This window comes from Streptopelia decaocto (assembly GCF_964273445.1).
Source record: "Streptopelia decaocto genome assembly, chromosome: 6".
Classification (NCBI taxonomy): Eukaryota; Metazoa; Chordata; class Aves; order Columbiformes; family Columbidae; genus Streptopelia; species Streptopelia decaocto.
The window spans coordinates 66084196-66107154 of NC_138660.1; the positions used below are offsets into that span (position 1 = coordinate 66084196).

General features: G+C 42.7%; 1 protein-coding gene across 8 annotated transcripts in view; it reads left to right on the forward strand.

The window, feature by feature from the left end:
• Positions 1–11686, forward strand: part of MBD5 (methyl-CpG binding domain protein 5) — a 127965-nt gene extending 116279 nt beyond the window's left edge. For 5 of the 8 annotated variants that reach the window (XM_082057244.1, XM_082057239.1, XM_082057240.1 and 2 more), the window contains 3 exons: positions 785–897; positions 5909–5984; positions 8229–11686. In XM_082057244.1, the coding sequence (XP_081913370.1) occupies positions 785–897; positions 5909–5984; positions 8229–8300 (261 nt within the window). In that variant the 3' untranslated portion in view covers positions 8301–11686. The other 3 variants (XM_082057242.1, XM_082057245.1, XM_082057243.1) reach the window with 2 other exon arrangements.
• Positions 11687–22959: the final 11273 nt, after the last annotated feature.

The window sequence follows — 22959 nt, forward strand, 5'->3', positions numbered from 1 at the left end:
ACGTTGTTTAAAAGGTGATAATTCTGCTTGGTTTCAGGAGAATGTCAAGTTCCAGTTAAAGCATTTTCAATCCCAGCTCAGCAGCCCTGTTGAGCACGTGCTCAAGTTCATTCCCGACTCGGCAAGTCGCTAAAGACCATCCTAAGTAAGAAACTTCAAAAGACATTTCTCTGGAGCAATAGATCAGCTGGCTAAGCCGAGCTCTAGCTAAGACTCAGACTCAGAACTCATAACTAAAGCTGCTCATCCTGTTTAAGGCCTTGAGCTTTTTAACTTAAGCGCGGACCGTGGCTTTTCGGAGACGGGAATGAACTTGGCCATGGCACCAGCAGCGTCGCTGAAATGGGGCCTTAAATGTTTTACCCCAAAATCTGAGGTGATACGAAGCGCTTTTGTGTTGACCCCATCTGTAAAAATCACATTGTGTACTGGGCAACTTGGTGTTTTAATGCATTCCAGGCGTAAAATACATTTGTAAAATGTGAGTACAAAACATCGGATTTCAACAGCAGTGCTAATAATATAAAGACAAGGCTTAAAAAATAGTATTTTCCTTCTTAGTTTTGTTTTCTTAAGTCTCCTGGTTTTGGTTTTTTGTATTGTTATTGCTAGTGGTGTGGACGTGTAGAGAAGTTCTATACATATATGTGTGAGGGGGCCTATATGGCCATACATTAATTTATTCTTTGCTGGGAAGGTTAGTGTCTTATGGATGCAGCAAAAATGAGGCTCCATACTAATGCATGTCTAGCAGTAAAGTAAAAGCGGTGTTTAATAATTGCAGGTCTGGGTAATGTGGTTTGGTGTTCATACCTTCACTCAGGTGGAGCCGGAGAAGCTGAAGACACTAACAGAAGGTCTGGAAGCTTACAGCCGAGCCCGGAAAAGGAACAGAAAGTAAGGAAAACTCATTTATTTACCCGTGAAACGGATTAATTAAATTCCTTTCCTGCCCAAGACTCTTATTTTGGAGAGTTAGCAGGTCCACCACACTGAAGAGTTCATCTTCTGAATTCCTCCTGTTGCTTATGATAATCATCTGTGATCTTTGATATCTGCATTTTTATTGCATCTTCTGATATTTACAGTAGCCTTTGTAAAATGTCAGCCTGCTTGTTAGAGCCTTCAAGTGTAGGATTTCTAATTTACAGAAGAAAAAGTTATTCTATCAAAACTACTGTGACCGAAGCAGCTTTTATCTCTCCGCTGTCCCTCTGGCAGCTCTGCAGGCCCAGCACAGGTTTATTCACATAAATTCCCTTTATTTCCCGTTACCGAGAAGCGTTTTGGAATCTGTGGGGTCTGGCTGTATTTAACCAGAGCTTTGTGTCAGACACTATGAACTGCTTGGTTTTATCTTACCTTTTAGCTTTTATTTACAAATATACAAGGACACAGAGACTGTGAAACAGTAAGTGTTAGGACGTGAAGCATCAGCACAGACAGAAAGAGGAAAGCGTTGACTTTAGGAGAAAAACGTCCTGGCCAGCTGTGAAAGGATAGAAAAGCAAGAATGGTTTGGATTTGTGCTGGGGTTGCTGTTGCTTATTTACCGTGGCAGTGAAAATGTGTCACTTTGTGGGAGAATTTAAAGTCAGCTGCAATACTTCAGCACAATAAGCGCAGGCTTTAAGGAATTAAATAATTATTTGTCTTCAGCTCCTTTTAAGGCGTGAGCTTTTCTGCTATTTATATGGCACGCGGCGCTTCAGAGAAATATCTTCTTATGCCAATGAGACGATGTCGCTGGTTGTTTTTTCCAAGATCGTCCTCAAAATATCTTCCTGGCATTTGAGGGCACGCGGGGAGAACAGAAAAGGGCTTTTGGCACCTCCCCAGTTATTTGCTCGTGTCCCTGAAGCGAAATAGGTGACTGAAGCGAGGTGACCCCAGGAGCAAGTGTAAAGAGCTGTTAACAAACAGTGCAATTTAAGAAAAATTCCCATGCTCTGATTTGCATCTGTGCGTTTAGCAGACTGCAAGGCTGCTCTGCAGACCCGCTCAACACAGCCGCCTTTTTTTGTGGCATTTCTGCCTCTGCCTCATCTCTTGCCCATAAGGAAACACGAGAAAACAAATACCCCAGACAGGTTTTTTCTCCATATTTCGACTTGTGCTTATTTCATAGTTCAAATCGTTTGTTACTTCTTCCTGGACTCTTCCTCCTTTTCCTGTGTACTGTTGTTAAATTCATCAAAAAAGTTCTCTCTCTCTCCCATGGTCGTCTTCCTGGTGTGTGTCTCTGTAGCATCTTGTTACACACAGGTCCAGATTTTTTAAAACACTTAACATTAGATCTAGTTGCTACATGTCTAATACTCCTATTTCCTCCCTGTAAGTACTCAGCATGTACACGTATCACGTACTGGCATCGAGTTGAGCGCTTCTGTAGTGAAGACGACATGGGTAAAGGAACCCGGGAGAGATTGATGTTGAGACAGAGCAGACGAGCATCACACAGGTCCAGAGTCTTCAGCAGAGCAGGGTGATGGGCCAGGTCCTCAAGATGACGTTCAGATACCTTAACCCCAGAAATTATCCTTTGCATTCCTACAGTTTGTCTCTCAGCCCTCGTATGTTGCCCAATTTTGGCACCAGATGTTACTCACAGGACTACTGCAGTAATCTCCTTCACTGCACAGTCTTAACTCCATCTCCTGTAATATATATTAAACATAAAATTATTAAAACTAAATCAAAGATGAAAAATATGTGCAAAGCTAAAACCAGTATCATAATAAGGAGGTAATCGAGTTGCACCCTAAATCCAGTATTTGTGAATTGTAAATCTTAACCTAACCTGAAGTTTTTTAAATGGTTTGTTATTTAGTTTCTCAGGTTTCTAAACAGGACAACAGAAAACAAAAAAGTCACCGTAGCACATGTGATCAGCACAGTCACAAGTGTTATCTCTGTGACTCCCCCGCAGTGGGATCCAGCGCGTTGTGTGCAGCTGTGATGAGGTGTTTGCTGGGGTCACCTCCAGGCCGTGGGGTGGATCCGTAACCTGGGGTTTATTCCGGGCCTTGTCGGAACCAAGCGCTGAGCCGTCCCAGCCTCGCTGGTTCCATCCCGTCTCACCGCTCCGTTCTTCTCCAAGCCGGCTCTTGCTGCTTCCAGCAGGTCACAGTGTGGCCGTTTCCTCACCCGTCTGGTCGTGGTCTCTAGAAGACAATCTGCTGGTGACCCGGTCTTCCCTTAGCAGAGCCTTGTCTGCTCTAATCTTTGTTCTCTCCAAGCTTCATAGTTATCTGTATTCCTCTGTCCACAAGTGTTCTCCTGTCCCAGCACCTTCCGTGGGTCACACCCAGCACCAGTGTCTCCTTCTGCTGTGCTTTCTGGTTCCTCTGTGTGGCATTTCCCACACCTGCCTTCTCTTTTGTCAGGGATGTGCCATTTACCATCCCTGCCGTCCCCACCTCCGCCATCCGTCCCGAGTTCTTTCAGAATGACGTTTGGGCGGTGGCTTCCTAGAGCTGAGGAGTTCCGTCTCTGACGTCCCTCCTCTTGGACATGAGCAGTGCTCAGAGTTGACCAGGACTCCAGTAAGGGAAGAACATCTCTGCCACCACCTTTCCAACCTCCTGCCCCAGTCATTCTCCATCCTGACCCAGTCTAAGTGTCTCTGTTCTCTCCTGGTGGGACACCAGCAAGGTGACACCTGGGGTGTGTCCACGGGGAGAGGGAGCTTCAGCTCAGCACGTGCTCAGACTTCATTGAGATGAGCCAATTTGGTAAAATTTGAATAGGCCCGAGTAGGGAAGAGGAGGATTAAGAGAACCTTTCTGACAAAAGGTTACTCGTTATCCTCCCCAAGGGAAGGAACTGAAACCCTTCTCCAGAGCTGTTGGCCAGGAGAGGTTTTCTAAGAGATAATAAGCTGCTTTTTCATGAGAGGAACAAACTGGTGCTAGAATCTTCTAGATGCAATTTGACAAGAAATTGGGATGTACACGGGTTGTTTTGGGTCACTAGAGACCCGATGTGCATGTTCCTCTGATGTCAAAGTCTCAGGTTTTTAGCTGCAGTGTTTGTCTGCGGTAAACGGGCGTTTCAGTGATGGGCACTGCGGAAACTTTGATTTGCTCGGGGCTGATCATCATCGTCACAGGACAATGGACATGGCAGCAGTGTCTTGAGACTACAATTCAAATGGTTATTTGTATTTTAAATACTTTCAAATGGCTGGTTTGACTAGTAGCAATAATTTCACAGGTACCACGAGAGTGGGTTGCTGATAGAGCACAACGTTGATTTAATAACTTTGCATCACATATAGGTGACTTGACATCTGAAATCTGCTTCTAAATGACATGCAGGTCAGTGATGATATCAGTTATTAATATAGCTGTGTTGTAAATGGAGTTGTGTTACCTTTCTAGGAAGTTGTGCTGCCACTAAACAATATTTGTTCATTATTTACAAAATCCAAGGCTGCCTTCACTTGGCCAAGTTGCATAGCTTAAGCTTGGGTTCGCAAACCATGTAGCTCAAGCAGTTCAGAAACCCAGCTGGACGTCAGGCTTTGTATGAGAATCTTTATTTCAGTTTACCTCATCATTTCTCCAGTCGATTTAAACTACAACAGGATATGTAGTTTTAAAATTGCAGAAAACCCCTTTACCATTCCAAGCCTTATATGAACTCGTGCAGCTCCATCAGCGCCTGCAGCCCTGTGGTTCTTCACTTTGTGCAGCCGGGTCAGTCAGGCTTTTTGATTTTTGAGTTTTTTTGTGCAACCCATGCCCTGGTTTAGCACAGCTGCCCCATGCAAAACGCTCTTAGGGAACATGTCACCAGAGTAACGAACACCAGCCCCTCTGATGTGCTGGCTTTGCTCTCCCGGCTGTGCCCATGGTGGGACAGTCATCCTGCTGAGCTCTGGACGGAAGGAGCGTGGAGCTGGCTGGGTGGCAGCTCTGCTCTTCCTTTTGCCAGCGCGTTTAGTTGCTATGACTCTTGAAGTCCTGGGGAAGAGTGTCCCAGCTGATGTGATGATCTTTCTGGATTAAAAGGGAAGATTTTAGAAAGTGTCTCCTCCTGTGCGGGACAGTCCCAGTGACCCGGCGGCCTCGCCACTGTGGGACGGGCTGTTCGCTGCCATTGTTGTCCCTCCTTTCTCTCCTCCTCCTCCCCTCGCTGCTGCGGCTCCAAAGCAGGGATAACCGCACTTCGTTTTTTTGCAGAGAATATATATATATAAAAATATATATGTATATGCTCATAACGCCTCTCATCTCCAGGATGATCTCTTGCTCATCCCATATTCAGCCATTTCTCTTCACATTCACTGCTCTTCTAAATGTACCTGTTCAGCTGCAGGCATGAATGAACCAGCCTCTCTAAATATATACATATATACATAAATATATATATATATCTATCTGATTTTAAGCACAGATCCTCAACAAGCTGTCAATGAACAGCAGTAACGCATGCTCAGGTTCTCTTTGCTCGCTGGAAAATCTGCAATGTGAACACAGAGAAGCGTGACCTGGTGTGCAAGTGGGAAACCTCCCTAAAGAAATACACGTTAAATCCCAAATGTCCCTGTAAAAGCAGATGTGCGCGGAGCTGCCCGTGACCTGGGGCCGCTTTTGGTTTGGGAGAAGAAAGTCATCTCCGTACCTTGACCATTGCCCTTGATGTGCTGTCATTCCATGCAAAACTAGCAACAATTTTGAGGACTGATATGACTTGTTTTCCTCTGGCTATGTCAAGTGAAAAGGGATCTTTAACTTTGGAAGAGGAAAACTTTGCAGCTCACGCCTGGATATTTTGATTTGTGCTGTAACAACCTGGGAGGCTCTACAGCTACTTGAATATATCCAATGTGTTTATAATGAATTTTTGAAAGTTTTCTTCTGCTACTAAGAATGAACTGATGGCATTATTTTTCTCTTCCTAGAAGTGGAAAGCTAAATAACCATTTAGAAGCTGCTATACACGAGGCCATGAGCGAACTAGACAAAATGTCTGGGAATGTAAGTCTCTTTTCACGTTAGCAATAATCTGCTTTTCCTGTGGTTCTGCGTGTGCGTCAGTTGACGATGATGGGGGCGTTGGGTTGGGCTGCTTTCTAACATAAATGTTGTTTGTGTTTTCTTAAGGAATGTGAAATTTTCACTGTTTCTCCTGTATTAAAAAACTTTTGCAAATATTCTGAAAAATAGGAAAATATGTAGAATTTCAATTACATTATACTTTACAAAGGACATACTGTCACTCATGCAGCCTGATAATATTGGGATCAGTTCCAGTCCTGCCCATATCACAAGGGTTTTCTCTGGCCAGTGCCACAAAACCAGGCTCATTAGTGTTTCAGTTTGAGTGGCGTGACAGTGAAAGCACATTTAAAAGCATCATTCTTTCCAATGTCAAACTCTTCGAGTAAAGCTTTCCTGAGCTGAAATGAAAGATACTGCCACGTAAGGTAAGATTATTTTAAATATCAAGTCTAACAGCGCTCTTTCTGAAATATTGACACTGTTACTGTGTCGTCTCAGTATCTTTCTAATACAAAATTTGGTTTATGTAATACGTTCATTTTCATATATGTCTGTAATTCAATTGGAGCACATTTTAAAATGAAAAAAGTCTATCACAGCATGTCTAACCTCTCATAATAGGAGTTATTCAAATTATTAATTATAAAACACCTGAATATATGAGAAAGTCTTTTTCCTGGCATTCAACGCTCAGTACTGAAGATGCTCATACATGGGCTAGTTTAGAAGTGGTAAAACTTTGGGGAAACTGCTGGAGCTACATAAAAGGAAACGTACCCAGAACTGCAGCCTTAGAGCTGGTTTCAGAGCCACCAAGAAATATTAAATAATTATTCAGTAGCTTTAATGGCTGTCATAAGTCATAACAAGATCAAGTCTTTTGTTTAAACTTGGGAATTGTCCAAAATGAGATTGAGTTGTGGTTTAAAACATGTTGTCCTCCTGTCTTTGGAAGGAAAAGTGCAGCAGGATCTGTCTGCAGGTCTGTCCCAAATAAACGCAGGGGATGTGTTTGGCACACGCAGCTCCCGTGTCCGCTCCACCCCGCTCTCCTTGGACCGGACCTTGTTTTTCACCTATAAATCCAGTAACACTAAAAACTGTGCGATGTGCGTTTTATTGCGATATAAAGGAGCTCAGGGGAACCTGCTGCGATGGGATTTGCTGATCTGGTAGTTCTGTGATGCGCCAGCCTGCGTGTCATTGCACAGCCTTGATTTATCTTTTAATTATCTGGTCACAAAACTGGTGATCAGGGTTTATTTCCATAAAGATTATGATTCTTAGAAACAATCATAGGGAATCATTGGTTCTCTTTTTAGTCGCTTGCAGTTTTTTTAACCACTACTATTCAAACATCAGTTACGTTTTAAATGAAAAGCACGTGCAAAACAGATAATTAAAGCGTTATTGGTAAGAGCAGGTGAACACATAATGAATGTAGCGGTCTGGAGGAATATGGGCTGGTCACAAGGAGGGAATTGTGCCCGATTTGGGGTTTGTGCCGTTGCCCGGCTGCAGCCTGGGAGCTGCAAACCCCTTCCCGGCACCGCGGCCGTTCCGCCGGCAGATGGGGGTGACATTCCACCGGCAGATGGGGGTGACATTCCACCGGCACATGGGGGTGACATTCCACCGGCAGATGGGGGTGACATTCCACCGGCACATGGGGGTGACATTCCACCGGCGCCTCCCGCCTGCGCTGCTGCCGAGCTGCCCGCGACCAAAAGCTCCACGCTCAAATTAACCCAGTGTTCAGCTCGGAATGAGTATTTCCTTTCAATAGCGAGGTGAAGACAGAGCTTGTTCCCTACACAAACACAGCTCGTTCCTGAACAATGCTGCCGCAAACCGCGTCTGACCGCTCCGGTTTCCACTTGTGAGCGCTGTTTTCTCACCACCTACTTTATCGCTCTGGTCACAATGATGTATGAAGTTTTCTCTCTAATAATTTGACATAATTGCAGTTTTGTTGCCGATTATGCGGTTTCACAACTCCTGTAGCCCCAGGGCAGCAGAGGTTTGAGATGCACCGACCGCAGCATCAACCTTTTCCTCCCCAGTGCCTCAAAGTTCTCAAAGTTCCTTTTAATTTGCGTTTCCATAAGATAATAAGCACGGTTTTATAACAGCACCTCGAGCAATCCTGTAACTCATGTATTACTGGCTGGTTACTTTGACCAATATTCTTTGCTAACTGTTAAATATACTTATTTTTAGGTCCACCAAATCCCCCAGGGAGACAGACAAGTGAAGCCTCCAAAACCCAAGAGGAGGAAGATCTCTAGATAACATTGAATGTCCTTGTTACTGGTCCAGTACTTATCAAACTGAACGTGCACATAAGTCTGTGTGTAGGTATTGATATAGACGTGGTTATATCAATATTTATATGAAGACAGATAGACACCATCCCAGGGTGCTACGCGCATTAGTGGTACAATATTTTTGATGATTAGGAGGGATAGCGGTTGCTGGATAAGCCAATCAGAAATCTTGAATGGTTGCAGTAACGATGTCAGATGATTACTGAATTTTTTTTTTCTATAATACTAAAATTGTGATTATAAGAAATAGTCCAAATGTTTCTGAGAAATTTTCATTGTGTATATAGATAATACAGAATTTCATGGTGATATCTGAAATGTAAATATTGTACAATATTGTCATGTACAAGCGTACCTAATGCACACTTTATCTTTTATTGTACAAAAAATAGTGTACAAAATTCTTTGGTTTCTATTGAGTACACATACAAGAGACTACCAGTGTAAAGTGATAAATAAAAATACAGCCTAAATGCTTTTATATGATAATGTAAAAGATGCTGTTTTTGTATTTAACAGCAGAGAGAAGGCATGATTATGTAATACCTTAATTATGGCATCCACTTCACGCCCCCGAGTGTCCATGGACAGTGTGTGTTGGGAATGACCCTCGCAGATTCCTAACGGGGTGTGGGATCGCGGCTCTTAATTCCGAATTCAAAGGCTGCAACTGCCGGTTGCGTTTTTATTTACTTAACTTTTCAAGTAGAATGCTGTAGATTTTATTAAAAAGAAGAAGAAAACAAACAAACAAAAAAAGTAGACGGACTATTTTAGTCAGCCGTTTCTGTAGGTAAAGTTTCATAGCCACCTGATAAATTAAACACTTTCTATCCCCCGTAACGTTGACCCCTCAAGCCCCCTAGGTTTATTAGCTTAAATTATCTAAGGTCATTAAGCAGCGTGGTCGCTTTGAAGGGGCAGAGGCCCCGCTCTGCTGGTGTGATCAGCACTGATTGCAGTTGGGGTCGGTATTCCAGTGTCCAGCCCGCGGTATCGAGACAAATAATCAAGGGTGGCTTACAAAACTATTAGCAACAGTAATTTTTATCAGTATTATGTAACATATCAGATTTATTTTATTTAAAAAGAATTATTTATACCATTAACAGATTCTTATATATATTAATGTGGCTGAAATGTGCAGGTTAAATCTATTAACCAAATTATTTATGTTATATGAAGTGAGAAATGTGATACATATGTAGAAAAAATTAATACACTACAGATTTAAAAGTCTAAAGCTATGAGCCATTATAAAATTAATGAACGGAAGTGTAGCACAAACATTATTTCCATTTTATTTCGTTTATCTTTTTAACACTGCTGGTGGTGCGATGGTGATGGAAGCAGCAGCATCCTCTGTCTTCAAGGCTTCCCAAAAATACCTCTGAGCTCACCGTTCCCGGTGCCGCGGTGGCGTCCGTAACCGCGGCCTCGGCAGCTGGGACCAACCGCGTACCTCAGATTTCCCTTTTCTTTTTATTTCCCCCCCCGAATTCCCAACTCTGGACTCCCTGGCAGTGACCAGCGTCCCGGGAAGCCAGTGCCCGCATCCCGCTGGTTCCTCCTCTTCCATCCCCAATTCCTTCGTAAGGACGTGACTGTCCTGGGGACCCTTGGCTCCCCCGGGGTGACTGGGGCTGTCACACCTCGGCACGAGGGCTCTCGCTCCTCCGGCCCCAGATATCAGGAGGGCTACGCCAGCTCCGGCGCCTGGATCCCTCCCTCCTTCCTTCCGCGGGGTTCATTTGTCTTTTCCGTGACGCCACCGTCCTCCACGCAAGCTCGTGTGAAGTAAGCGATTTTCTTCATTTTTAAAAAACTTCATTTTGTGATTGTTTTTCGGCGGGGGGTGTAGTTCCGCTCCCGAGTCGCTGTGTGCGTGTGGAGTGTCGCTGCCGTGGGTTTCCCAGCGCGGGCTTTACTCGGCGGTTCCGCGTGTGCAGGTGTGCGGGCGCCTGGCTCCAGCTCCTTTCTTTCTCCCTTTGCTTTCTGTCCTAGAGCCGAGTTTGTATTGACCGACCCTTCTTTAGGCATTTGGGCTCCTTAGGTTTGTACTTTCTCCCCGCTGTAGACTTACATCAGTAGACTATGGAGAGTATTTTAGTGCACTTGATTTCCTGGGTTAATGGCGTTGCTGTGGGCTAGGAGTAGTTTGTTTCAGTCCATACCGACTTTTTTTTCTCTCTTTTAGAGTTTTTCTGGTTCCATGTAAGCAGTCAATGTAAATATTGTGAGCATTACAGGTCATGCGGTGTTGTGACATTTTAAAAAAATGTTGCACCTACTTTACGATTAAAAAACTGGTCACTCGTACTTGAATTTTGCCCATAGAGCCATTTCTTTCTCTTTGCATTAAAGCATAATATACTTTTTTGATGGAGGCCCAACCCTTCTTTCTACCTTATTATTTTTTGTTGAATAAATCTCTATTTTTTCTAATAGAAGACTTAAAAATGAAAAGTTTAAAAAATACTTTTTGCCTACTTTCTAATTTCAGAGAGAATTCCTATATTTAAAAGGTAAAAAAAAAATATACTCCATTGCGGAAAGTGGAACAGCACTCTATCTGTCATTAATATGGCACGACCAGCCCAAAGGCAGCTGGCTGAGTCAAGCCCATCGCTATCTGGGCAGGGTAGGGAACGCGCGATCCTTTGAGGCTGTAAAGTGTTACGTATTCTTGTCTATTTATTTATTTATTTATTATGCTCTCTTTTTGCGAAGTGGGTGACAATGTGGTTGAGTCATTCGGATGACGTTCAAATTAAAGGAAATACTCCTCTTTCTATTATGGAGCGTTTTGTGAACACCATAAAAACAAACAAACAATTTTCATTTATTTCAGTGGCTTTTCTTCCTATTTTCACTTCTGACAGGAAAAGTTTGGCTGCAAAAATAATATCCGCATAGTTTAAGACAAAAAAATTCAAAAGAACACCCCACCTCTTATGTCCCAGGTCTGTTATATTCACAGTCTAAGGTTGTAGGGGTTAAAAAGGAGTTAAAATTTAAAGGTATTTCCTAAGGCTTTGCAGAAGGTTTCTGAGCAATGTGATACCCTTTGGAATCCCTGAGTTGGATGGTGTAGAGGTATTAGAGGGCTCGTGGTGACTGAATGACCGTAGCACCGCTACCTTTCTTAGCTACAGTTTGTATTTTGCTATGTAGGGTTGTAATGTGAGAATTCCAGAAGAGCAGTAGCAGAAAAGTGCTTTTCTATTTTTAAAAAAAAAAAAAAAAACAAAACCCATTCTAGTCTTACTAAGAATTAGAGATTTTTTTAATATCAGTTTTGTAATTTTTGATAAAGTTGTCAATATGATGATTAAATCACCAGAAAAACCAGCTCCTGTGATGTTCTCTTCGGGGCAGGGACTCCGCTTTGCTCTGTACTTGCCGGATGCCACCCCAGGGTGCCCGGTCTTAAACAGGGCCGCAGGCACCGCTGGCCAGTTAAATAGCAACCAACAAGGTGGAGGTTGATTAAAACACATAAAAGCCGAGAGAATTCCCAGTTCAGGCTGCAGATCCCGTCACCTGTTGTCCGTCTCCTGCCTCCCGCGCCCACCCCGAAGGTTCTGGCCCTGACGTCCGACGGGTAAGTTGAGGAAGCTGATGGTGCTGAAGGTTTTGCTCACACCACCCAAGACCTTCTCGTCCCAGTTAAATCCATTCCTCTCATCTCACCGTGGGTGTATCTACCTGTGTAACTGGGCAAGCTGACCTTCACAGTTCAGGATTCCACAAAAAATATACCATTAACCCATTGCTTTAAACTGATGGACAAAACCCCAAGCACATCAACAGATCGTTTAGTCCAAAATTCACTGCAAGCCCCATTCACACTGGTGTCAAATCAACTCTAGAAAAACACTTGGAGACTTCAACAAAAAAGAAATGTATCTCCCTGGGGGCTTCCTGAGAACCCCCCAAGCTCTGGGAGCCCATTTCTGCCCCTGGTTATTGTATATTGATTAGCGTTATCAAGAACTAGCGGCTAACAATGAAACACCAAGCCTGCGCTCATGTTGTACAATAACGCTGGGGGTGACACCAGGGACTGGTTCTGTGTTGCTGTAATAAATGGTGCCCAAATACACATACCCCAAAAATCCCGCCAGCCTCTGGCGACCCTTTGCCGGCTGCTGTTTAGTGCAAAACAGAGTAAACCCAGTGAAACAGAACAGTCATACATTATATTTGCTTTGCATTTGAAAGCGAAGCAGCGGGAAGTCAGACCTGCGTAAGTTCATTTCTCTCTGATGGGTTTTACAATTTATTTATTGGCTGGGAACACTTAAAAGTGATTTTTGTTGTTGCTTTAAATATATATATATATATATATAAATCAGATATGATTTGAAATAATCCCTGCAAAAGCATGTTCTGGAGAAATTTCATCTCTCACGTTTTTACCTGCTGTGAGATAAGTGTTCGTAATCGAGTTGCCATTCCAAGAGAAGATAAGGGGTTGGATTTAGAACAGAAAAAAAAATATGTATTTTTATATATATAAATTCTTTCTGGGAGTTCCTATTTTGGAAAAAATACAGGAAATGGGGAGGGTTTTGATGTACTTATCCTGGATGAAGTAGAATGTGGGGAAAACAGAGTTGTACTCTTATTCCTGTGCACAACCCCCCAAAAAAACATTAATGCAGGTTGCCCCAAGCCACAGAAAAGAGCCGTAAACGTGCAGAATCAGCCAGCACTTCAAAATTACTGACAGAATGCGACACTGATGAGTCGGGTCTGGGCAAGCTGGGCCTGAGTTTGAGTCCGGCTTTGTGTGGGCTGACCTGGCTACAACGTGGGATGGGAGAAGAAACATCTGGTGCAGCCCCGTCCCAGGCGCTGGGGCAGGTAAGTCCTGCCGGAGTTAATGATTTCACTTCACTAATCACCTTAATACCTATTAACCGTTATTTAAAACCAGGGATCGTGGGAGACTGTATGGATAAGGAAAAAATAAGCGTTCTCACCTTCAGGAGATGTCAAGGTGCCAGAATTAAGGCTGCCAAAAAAAATCCTAAAAGTACGGAACAATAAAATAATAAATGCTTTTGGTTCAAATATATATATATATATATATATATATAAAATGTAAACAGCTGTTTTCTGATTCACATGTACCTGTAGCCGTGAACGTGGCTGGGGGGTGTTGCCAAGTCATTGCTATGGGGAACCACCAACTTTTCCCATGGAAACCATGTTTCTAGAATAGACCTTTTTCATCCCACTTCAGAAGTTTCCATCCCATCGAGTCACAATAATTTTAGGCCTTTTTGAAAGAGAAGGAATTCTTAACTCCTGTAGAAATACTGCTTGCCTTCAGTTCCAGGAAAATAATTTCTTGCTTCTCTCACTGATTTTTTTTCTCTGATAAAAAGTCATGAAAACAACAAGGATTGGGGTTGACCGTTATCCGTTCTCAATCCAGGGAGCTGCTCTCGAAGGAAATAGGGAAGATTTATAGCTGAGAAATCAGCAAAAAATTCTATTCTAATTTGATTAGTTGTGGCCAAAAGGACAATCTGTAGTTCCTTGACTTGGTCTCATAAATTTCAAGAGTTTCATCAACCAATATAACAAAAATTCAAAAATTTCTTTTACCAAAAAAAAAAAGGAAGCTTATATAAATGATGACATTTGAGGCTTTTGGCATTTCAGACAATGTCATGACAGCCTTTCTGTTAATTGGCTTTTTAAGTGATGAGGGAAGTTATTGGTCCTTATGAGCTGAGTATTGACGTTGTTACACACCCTGTTGATGGGCAGGAACCCCCATCATTGGTGATGGCGCAGCACGGAGTATCCCCGACACCTCCTCTACTCCAGTAATTAAACATCAGAGTTTTACGTTCTCATCCCGCAGTCCTAAGGCTGCATTGGCACGCTTTGCAAGAACTATTTTTGCATAATAAAGCCTGATCATATATGTGTTGTTTTAAGTGGAAGCTGAACTAAAAGCAGTATAAACTATGTAGAATAGAAAGTAGTTGAAAGGCTTACTAGATATACCCGTAATTTGAGTTTGTGAAGTCTTCAGGGCACAACGCAGAACAGTCTCTGTCTCCAGGAGAGGGAAGCAAGATTAAATTAATTAAAAAATAGTTTTTAGGCCCTTCAGCATGTGCTGTAGTACTGAAATGAATTTGAGTTTTGCCATGGGACCCATTAACATAAATGAATAAACTCACTTTTCCCTTAGAAAAAGGCAGGAAAAGGGAAGGGAGTCAACAGGTCCACAGCAGCATCAGGTGCTTCTCTCACAATTGCAAAGTGCCAGAAAAAACCTGAAAGGACCTAAATGTTTGCCATTAAAATTTGGTTATGATGGAAGAATTAAAATAGACAGGAAAAATGTTAGCATTAAAATTAGATTGTAAAAATTTTGGGAGATCTATGAAAGTACAAGCGTGGTATTTTCAACCCTAAATAAAACCTGCGACAGGGCAATAGTGTTTGCAGATGTTGTGCATTAGGGCACGCCCTTGGACAAGTGTCCGTGCAGATGCTGAATCCAGATGTATCTCAAATGCTTCTCCGTTTATCCTGTGGTCGGGGAGCAGTGAGGGGCGACTGGTTGTAAAGGGACAAAAAGCCCCAACAGTCACCCCATTTGCATCGGCACAAAGAGTGAGGTGGGACGAGTTTGTCTTGAAATGAGACACGTGTAGGCACGGAAACACACGGCCAAACTACACACGATTCCTGTTAAAATACTTGGAATAGTTGTGGGAGAATTAGGCTGAAGCCCAGTAATGGCACAAATTAAACCTGTACAGAGCATTTGTTTCTATTCTAGGCAAAGGGTTCTTGCTGGGGGACTGTGACCATGGGCTGAGATAAACACACAGTCACGTTTTACAGAGTGCCAACACAAATATCTGCATTGGGTAGAAATGGTCACTAACAGCAGAGCTTGTATTACCTGGGAATATAAGGAAGGCAGCAAAGCACAGCAAGCAACAAATGATGAATTATTCAAAGCAAATGTCAAGTTTTAGTAGTGACTGTAGATGTAAATCCTTTTTTTGAAAGGCTAAGCGTTGCCATTAAGCAAGTCCATATGACGCTACATCTGTTGGCTTTCTTTTATATCACTTTATTTTTATGTATGCTGGGGGAAAGTATTGAGAATTTCCACATTAGAATTTTATTAACATCATCTCCCCAGTTTCTGTTGTCTGTTGATTTAATGTTTGATGAAGGGCTGATTTTCCTAGCAGAAGTTAGATCCATAACCACTTTATTAACTACCCAAACTGTACATCTTCAAACAAAAATACACTTTTGTGGAGACATTTTAGTGCTGAAATGAAGCCTCCACACATTGAACACAAGAAGTCAGATAAATTTAACGAGCTGCTGTTTCCAGAGCATCGCCTCCTGATCTGGTGCTTTCAAGTGACCTTACACTGGGCGTTTATTTGAGTCACTCCATAAGAATCCTTCCATGTGTGGGGAGAACGCGGCCTGGATCGAAATCTGTTAAGTTCCCCCCTCAAATCAGAAATTACTGATGTCTCTGAATTTTTATTTTGGATTGCATCGCTCTTGCCAACGTAAGACGCGGGCAATTCAGTCCAGTTTGTCTGATTTCTTCTGCATTTCTTCTATTTCAAAATTGCCACGTTTGTCCCGCAGTAGCTGCATCCAGACAAAGCCAGTTGAATTTCTTGTGAAGCCGGGGAGCGGTGTCGCGCTCCAGAGGGACGAGGACGTCTCCATTTCTCTGCAAACGCACGAGCAGCCTGCGCTGGGGGACTCCTATCAATTCCGTATCATCAATCTCTCCCAGTGTTTCTATGGCTCTCATTATCTCGCATACCTCCAGGTTAAGAAAGCAAGAACAATCGCCCATTGTCAGTTTATGAAGCAACTTTTTCATCTTCCTTCCCCGAAGACTAAATAGTTAATTAAGTAAATTAAAATTAATTATGGAATCTGTACAACAAGATGTTATCACGTCTGTCCCCCAAACTGAGCTTTCTCTGCTGTTCCTGCACTCTCAACCTCCTAATCATAGAATCACAGAATGATTTGGGTTGAAGGGACCTTCTGAGCCCATCCAGGGACATCCAAGCCCATGAGCAGGGACATCTTCACCAGCTCAGGTTGCTCAGAGCCCCGTCCAGCCTGGCCTGGGATGTCTCCAGGGATGGTTCAGCCCCCACCTCTCTGCCCAACCTGGGCCAGGCTCTCACCACCCTCAGTGTAAAAAATATCTTCTATCTAGGTTGAATGTCCCCAAAGCCAAGAGGAGCCCAGCGGAGCAGCTCAGGCGCACGGGTGGCTTGTTCAGGAGATGCCACCTGGAGATGGGATCCCACCCAGAACTGGGAGCGTTTCCATGGCCCGGCCAGGGCCTCAGCCTTGTAAAAGCACCTTTGCACACCGAAGGGGATTCACAGTGTGTGTGATTAAAAAGGTGCATTTTTCTTCCAGAGCTGAGGCCAAAAAGATCATTTCAAATTAAGCAACACCTAAACATACAATGAGCAAAGTGCGTTTGTAACAAACCTCAAAGCATCTCTGCATATTTTTTTAATGATTTCTTGTGCTTTGTTAGCAAGAGGTTTAAACTGAGCCGAATTCCAAAGGACATGAATGTTGCATTTCTGTTAATTAGTTTTCAGATGAAGATGTTGCAATTAACTATCTACAGTGATACTCTTATTAACTGTATGATAAGGGTGACTTAAGTATCTACTAAAATAATGGATTAAATGGCCAGTGTGAATGAAATGTATCATGAGGATAGATGAACCTGCAGCAAAATGAACACAACTGTTTACTAAATGAAAGCGAAGCCTAACAGGTTCATTGATTTTGATCTTGGAACTTTTAGGAGATGTACACCTTGGAGATGTCGAGCACTTTCAGAAGAGCAAATGTACCTGTTCCACAAGGCAGTCGGAACCAGAAGCCTTCTCAGGAGTGTGTGCAAGTACCAGTGGTGCCAGGGCGAGGAGGGACCGTTCCCACCCTGGGGAAGGGGGTCGGAGAGCAAGTGAGAGCCCAGTGGAGCGGTGAGGATGGCTGGAGTGGTGCCTCTCCCCAAAACAGCTGCTGACAGAGGGGCAGCGAGCCCAGGAAAGGAGCCGCCACAGAGACGGTTCTACTCTTACCCACCATCCTGCTGCTGCCTATTCTTAGGTCTTATTTTCCAAAAAGGATCAATGAATATTAATTAAAGAAGCTGTAAACAGAAGTGCGTGATTCAGATGCTCACACATCGGGGGGGTGTTTGGCAGGAGCACTTGCAGGGAAATGTAAATAACGACGGCTGTCGCAGGCATGTGAGTGTGCGCTGGGGTGGGTTCAACCTCTGGGGCACGCAGGTTTGGGTTATGCAGCACACTGTGGTTTAACCCCTGCAGCGACTCGGCCCCACGCAGCCGCTCACTCACTCACCCGGTGGGATGGGGGAGAGAATCGAAAGATTTAAAGTGAAAAAACTCATGGGTTGAGATAAAGACAGTTTAACAGGTAAAGCAAAAACCGCGCACACAAGCAAAGCAAAACAAGGAATTCATTCACTACTTGCCATGGGCACACAAGTGTTTTTTGTGCTCCCCACCTATGCTCCTCAGCTCCCCACCTATGCTGTTCCTGTTTACAGGGAAAGCAGATTTTATCACGACATCTCAGACATCTGTACGAATCCTCCCGAGCCCAGCTGTTAGGGCATCGTTCAGGTAATCTTGAATGGATAATACTCAGGGTCTTCCCAAAACATGACTAATAACATGTGTTACAGAGCTGGGTTTTGCTAATGATCCTTAAAAGATGAAAGGAGATTTCTTCTTGAAAATTTCCATGAGTTAAGAGTCCTCCTAAATCTAAGAGGTTTATTTCAGCTTTGTCCTTCAATAAAGAAAAAACCCAGGTAAGATGTGCCTCCTCATAGGAAGTTCGCATTCTTGTTTCTGGATCCAAAGAATAAGTAAAAAGTCGTGAAATTTACATTTCTCAGAAAAAGGCAAGTTAGAAAACAAGGTTCCTCTAAAACCTCTAATGTTACTGCTGCAGAAAGGCATTAGGGCGCAGTGTTTTCAAGTAAGTAACCACGAAGCTGAAGTTTTCATGTCTGTAATGCTCAGAAATAGCTGCTTTTAACTGAGGTTGCGCATTATCTTTTCTTTCTTTAAATTTGAATGGACTCTTACTTCGGCTCCATAGACAACTGCATCTATTCAAGCTTTCAGAGAATTTAGAAACATGGTGTTTCTCTAATGTTTTCTCCTAGAGCATCTTCCAAGCAGTCTGGTATAAGCACAGTCTGGTCTCCAACGTAAACCGAGCTAAATTTGTTCCTGCTCCCAACCACCTGAGCTGGGAGTCTCGCCACAGTTCCTGCTCATACATCTGTGTCAGGGCTTAATGGATGTGAATAGTCCATGAAAATTGAAATCACCATTCCACCAATGCTGAATTTGGAATTGTATTTCTCCCTTCACTGACCTGTTTTTCCAACCGCTGTGCAGCTCCAGCTCCCCGTACCAGGAGGAGACGTCGCACCTTGGCTCCCTCACCAAAGGAAAATTATTTCTTAACCTGCACGCGTGACTTTCTTATCGAGGTATCCACCAAGCTGCATGCATCACTTACTCTATATTTGTTTATTTAATGCTAAAACAAACTATGCTTAAAAACAAAACCTTTGGCCCCAAAATAGTGGCTTGAGGCTCCTGTGTGTGGGAAAGCCCTGGCCAGCACTGCTAAGCACAACATTGAACAAGCCTTAGCAGTTTTCAAGCTCCATCAGACCATATTTGACTTTTTCCTCCCATTGCTCTGACTGGGACATCATCCCACAGTGGCAATTGTCTTCTGATTTCCAACCTGAGTTTGCACACGGCTCCTTTTCATCCACCTGCTCTTGTTCTGACACAGTTGTTCAGCGTGTCTCTCTGGATATTCAGTCACTGGTACATCTGCAGCCAGTGACCGTGTCCCTCCTCGGCTTTTGCTCTGTCAGAGCGAGCAAGCTGCACACCTCTCCTCTCTTTCCATGTGGTAATTTCTCCCATCACTTGTTTATTTTGGCAGCCATTTGTTGCCAAATTTGGTAATCACCTGGTAATTGATAAGCCATCTCAGCAGTATGCTGATAACACCCGTACGTGGCTGCTTCTCTCCTAAATACCTGTAAATCATCTGAGCTAAACTTGGAGCCAGCGGTCATGTTGGAATCAACTCATGCGTATAGCTGGCTGTCACTTGTTTCCAGTTATTGGAATTTATTTTATAAATTTGCTTGCTTTGTTGTGTGAGCTTGTTCAAGTCAAAGCACAATTGGAAGATGCCGATGAGCTGGTTTTTGGTATTACTTGTGTTGCTGGAGGTATTGACCATACCAAACCACCACTTCTTCTCACTGTCATCCAGCACATTACCAGTAAGAGATTTTCTACGTCACTTTCTCTAACGCAGCAATTTCTCGTTGTGTTTAATTGCTTTCCTAATCACCTGTTCTCGTTAGTCCGGCACTAAAGAAAGCTCGCTCCCTGGTGAGGAGACTCCCGGCTAAAGCCCAAAGCTGAACTCATCTCCTTGGAGCAAATAAAAGAAAGAATGAGGTGACCCAGCGTCTTCTTTCAGTTTTCATCTTAATTCGCTTGGAATTCACAGGTAAATCCTCTCTATAGCAGGGAGGTCCTAAACATCTTTAGTCATAGGGTTTTATAAACTGTAGGAGAAAAGCAGGATGTACTAAGATGGTAGGATGCAGAAGTCCATAGGGGTTTTTGGTCAATAAAAGTACAAAACAATATGGTTTTTAATCTTCCAGTGTGTAAATGTTGCAGTTCTGAATATAGCATTAAAAATATGCCCTAAATCCTTCTTTTAATTTCCAGAGGACTTTACATCTGGCAGCAACTTGCAAATACCTTGCAGAATATTCTGGAAAAGTGAAAGTCTGTCAAAGCTTCATCTTCTCCTAGGATGTGATTTAGCAGAAATATTCTGTAACAGATTGAGTTATGTTTTCTTCTAGCACAGTAATTGGCTTCATGTTTCAAAATATGAACCACTACAAATGATGTTTCTCTCATGTATCCAGAGGTATCTCATATTTATATCCCAATAAGCTTATAATATTGAAGAAATCTGTTGGGTTTCAGTCCTTGCATGACAGCTGTAGTTCTTTCAATCATTATTATTACAGAATATTTGCACAAGTTCCCATCTCTGTAATTTTCAAATTTTTTTTTTTTTGCAATTTTGCAACACAATTTGCCTCCCTGGATCTCTGGATATGTCATAAAGACTCCACTTATTGAGCTCAGCAAATGTCACTTGTTGACTGCATATTTCTACTCAGTTCAACTGTATATTAGCCTGGGCAGAATTTTCACAGAAAATTACAGTCTTTGTTTTTAAAAAGTTAATTATTGCTGTAGGTCTGATCTCTTCCGCTTTAATTTCAGACAAATATATGTTTGCTCAGTTTGCTGGAATCGATGAGTGAAGGTATATATTGGGAAGCGGTGTGGGTTTGAAGTGGGATTTGCTTTGATATTTCTGTGCGAATCCATGTGATAGCTCACTGACTCATCTAGCTGAAAATAGGTGCTGATATCAAGCACAGAATTCTTTACAGATTTTTATGTTTTCTTCCTTTTCTTGCTTAGCTAGCTGCTCTTCCAAAAATTCAGGTCATTATTCAAATCTGCACTTAGATTAAAACTCTAGATAGCATCACTCTTACTCATTGATGAATCACACTGCAACAAATTTTGGTCCTACTGAACAAACTATGTGTTGCCTTAGTCATAATTTGTTTGGCAAATCACATGTCAGTCTTAAATTAAGCACTTGCTTAAAGCCGATGCTTTTGCAATATGTTTTGGAAAGTTTGCGTGTAAGATTTATACTGATTTGTATAGATAGGATTTATATTCAGAACTTCTCAAAGCAAAGCTAGAGAAGGAAAAATTCTGTCCAAGGTATAGGCCCAGTCTTTATTCCCAAAATACATTAGTTTAGGTTTTATCATTTGGACAGAAATAAAATGAGCTACAACTGTTAAGCACGAGAATATTGACCTATTCTTTTATAATACTATTAACTACTGAAAAACACGAGTTGCAAGTAAAATGATCTATTCTAGACTGTTTTGCACTAAGCAAATTCAAATCCTGCTCTTTACTGTTCTTTGCCCATTGTATTAATCTGCACATAGATAAATTATTTAGGGAGAAGGTGAGGCCAAGGGCCATCATGCTGAGCTCCAGCACCTGAGTGAAGGCATCAGAGCAGCAGCAAGACTGCAGAGCTGCTGCCAGAGGAGACAGGAGGCCCCAGGCAGGTCCTTCTGCACCCAACAGAAGCAAAACAGAGACAGGTAAGAGCGTGGGTAAAATACAAATGGATGTTGTCAGCAAGATACCTACACAATCTGAAATTAAACTTGTTTTGTCAGGTCTCTTTCTAAATTAATTTTAAATATTGGCTTTTGGAAGTGTATATTGTTTGTTCCTATTCTTATGCCAATATCAAATTCATAATGAATGTTTTGAACTGTCACCAAATAGCTCTTTACATTAACAGGGCCGTTCTGCTCAGCCATGAATGAGGATAACAGGAATTTACCTGAAATGAAAAACTAAACAGAGAATGAGTAATGTAAATAAAACCATTTCCAAAACTACTTTGAACAGAGCACTTGCAAAATTTAATATAAAGGAAGGCAGGAACTGAGGTGGCAATGTTCAGATTATAAATCACAGGGCAGATGGAAATGGGGTTTGGTTGGATCCAGCCATGGCTCTGGCTCATGCAGAAACATTAAAGTGGAAATGAACTCTGGAAGTGTATTTCCTAACAGACAAAAGGTATATTTAAAAGAGGAAGGAAAAAAATCATAGCTTCTAATATATTCAAAGCATATCCTGAATGCTGGTGTGTCCAAGGGAATAGGATAAATGCAGAAGTGAGGCTGGCAAATGACAGCCGAACCACAGCATGATCCATTGGGAAAAATACCATCAAATCTCCTGGTGCCGCATCAGACAAGGGCTCCACGCGCGTTCTGAGCTGGAGAAAAGCAAGAAGCTTTGGCAGCGCTGGTTAAACATGACCAAGTCTCTGCCCGCGGTGGAATGGAGACCTGAGGAGCTGTTCATCAGGAATTTAATAACCCCAGCGATGTGGGGATTATTAAGGAACCTGCGGTTCCTTGTGGTTGTCTTGTCATAGGGAGAATCTGTTTCCTTTCCCATTGGTGAACAGAGTAGAACAAAACGTGTTATTACAGAGGTGTCAGCAAGAAAGGAAGGACATGTACATGGAACCATAACTTCCCAACTTAGAATATTTTAATACGTTGCAAGCCACTGTTTTATTAAAAATCTTTCGAGTTGGTTATCTAGATACCTGAAGTTAGAGTGAAACTCCTGAGTCTGAAGCTCACCATCACATAACAACTCAAAGGTGAGTGCAGGGGTACAAATCTGGGAGCAGGACTGGGAGAGCTCCATTCTCCCCTGGGAAAAGGGGGTGTTCAGTGAACCCCCCAACGGCCAGGACCTGGAGAGCTGAGCATGTAACGCTGTGGATTTCAGTGTCGCTTCAGCCCGGGTTCTTCCTGCACATTAACCACAGAT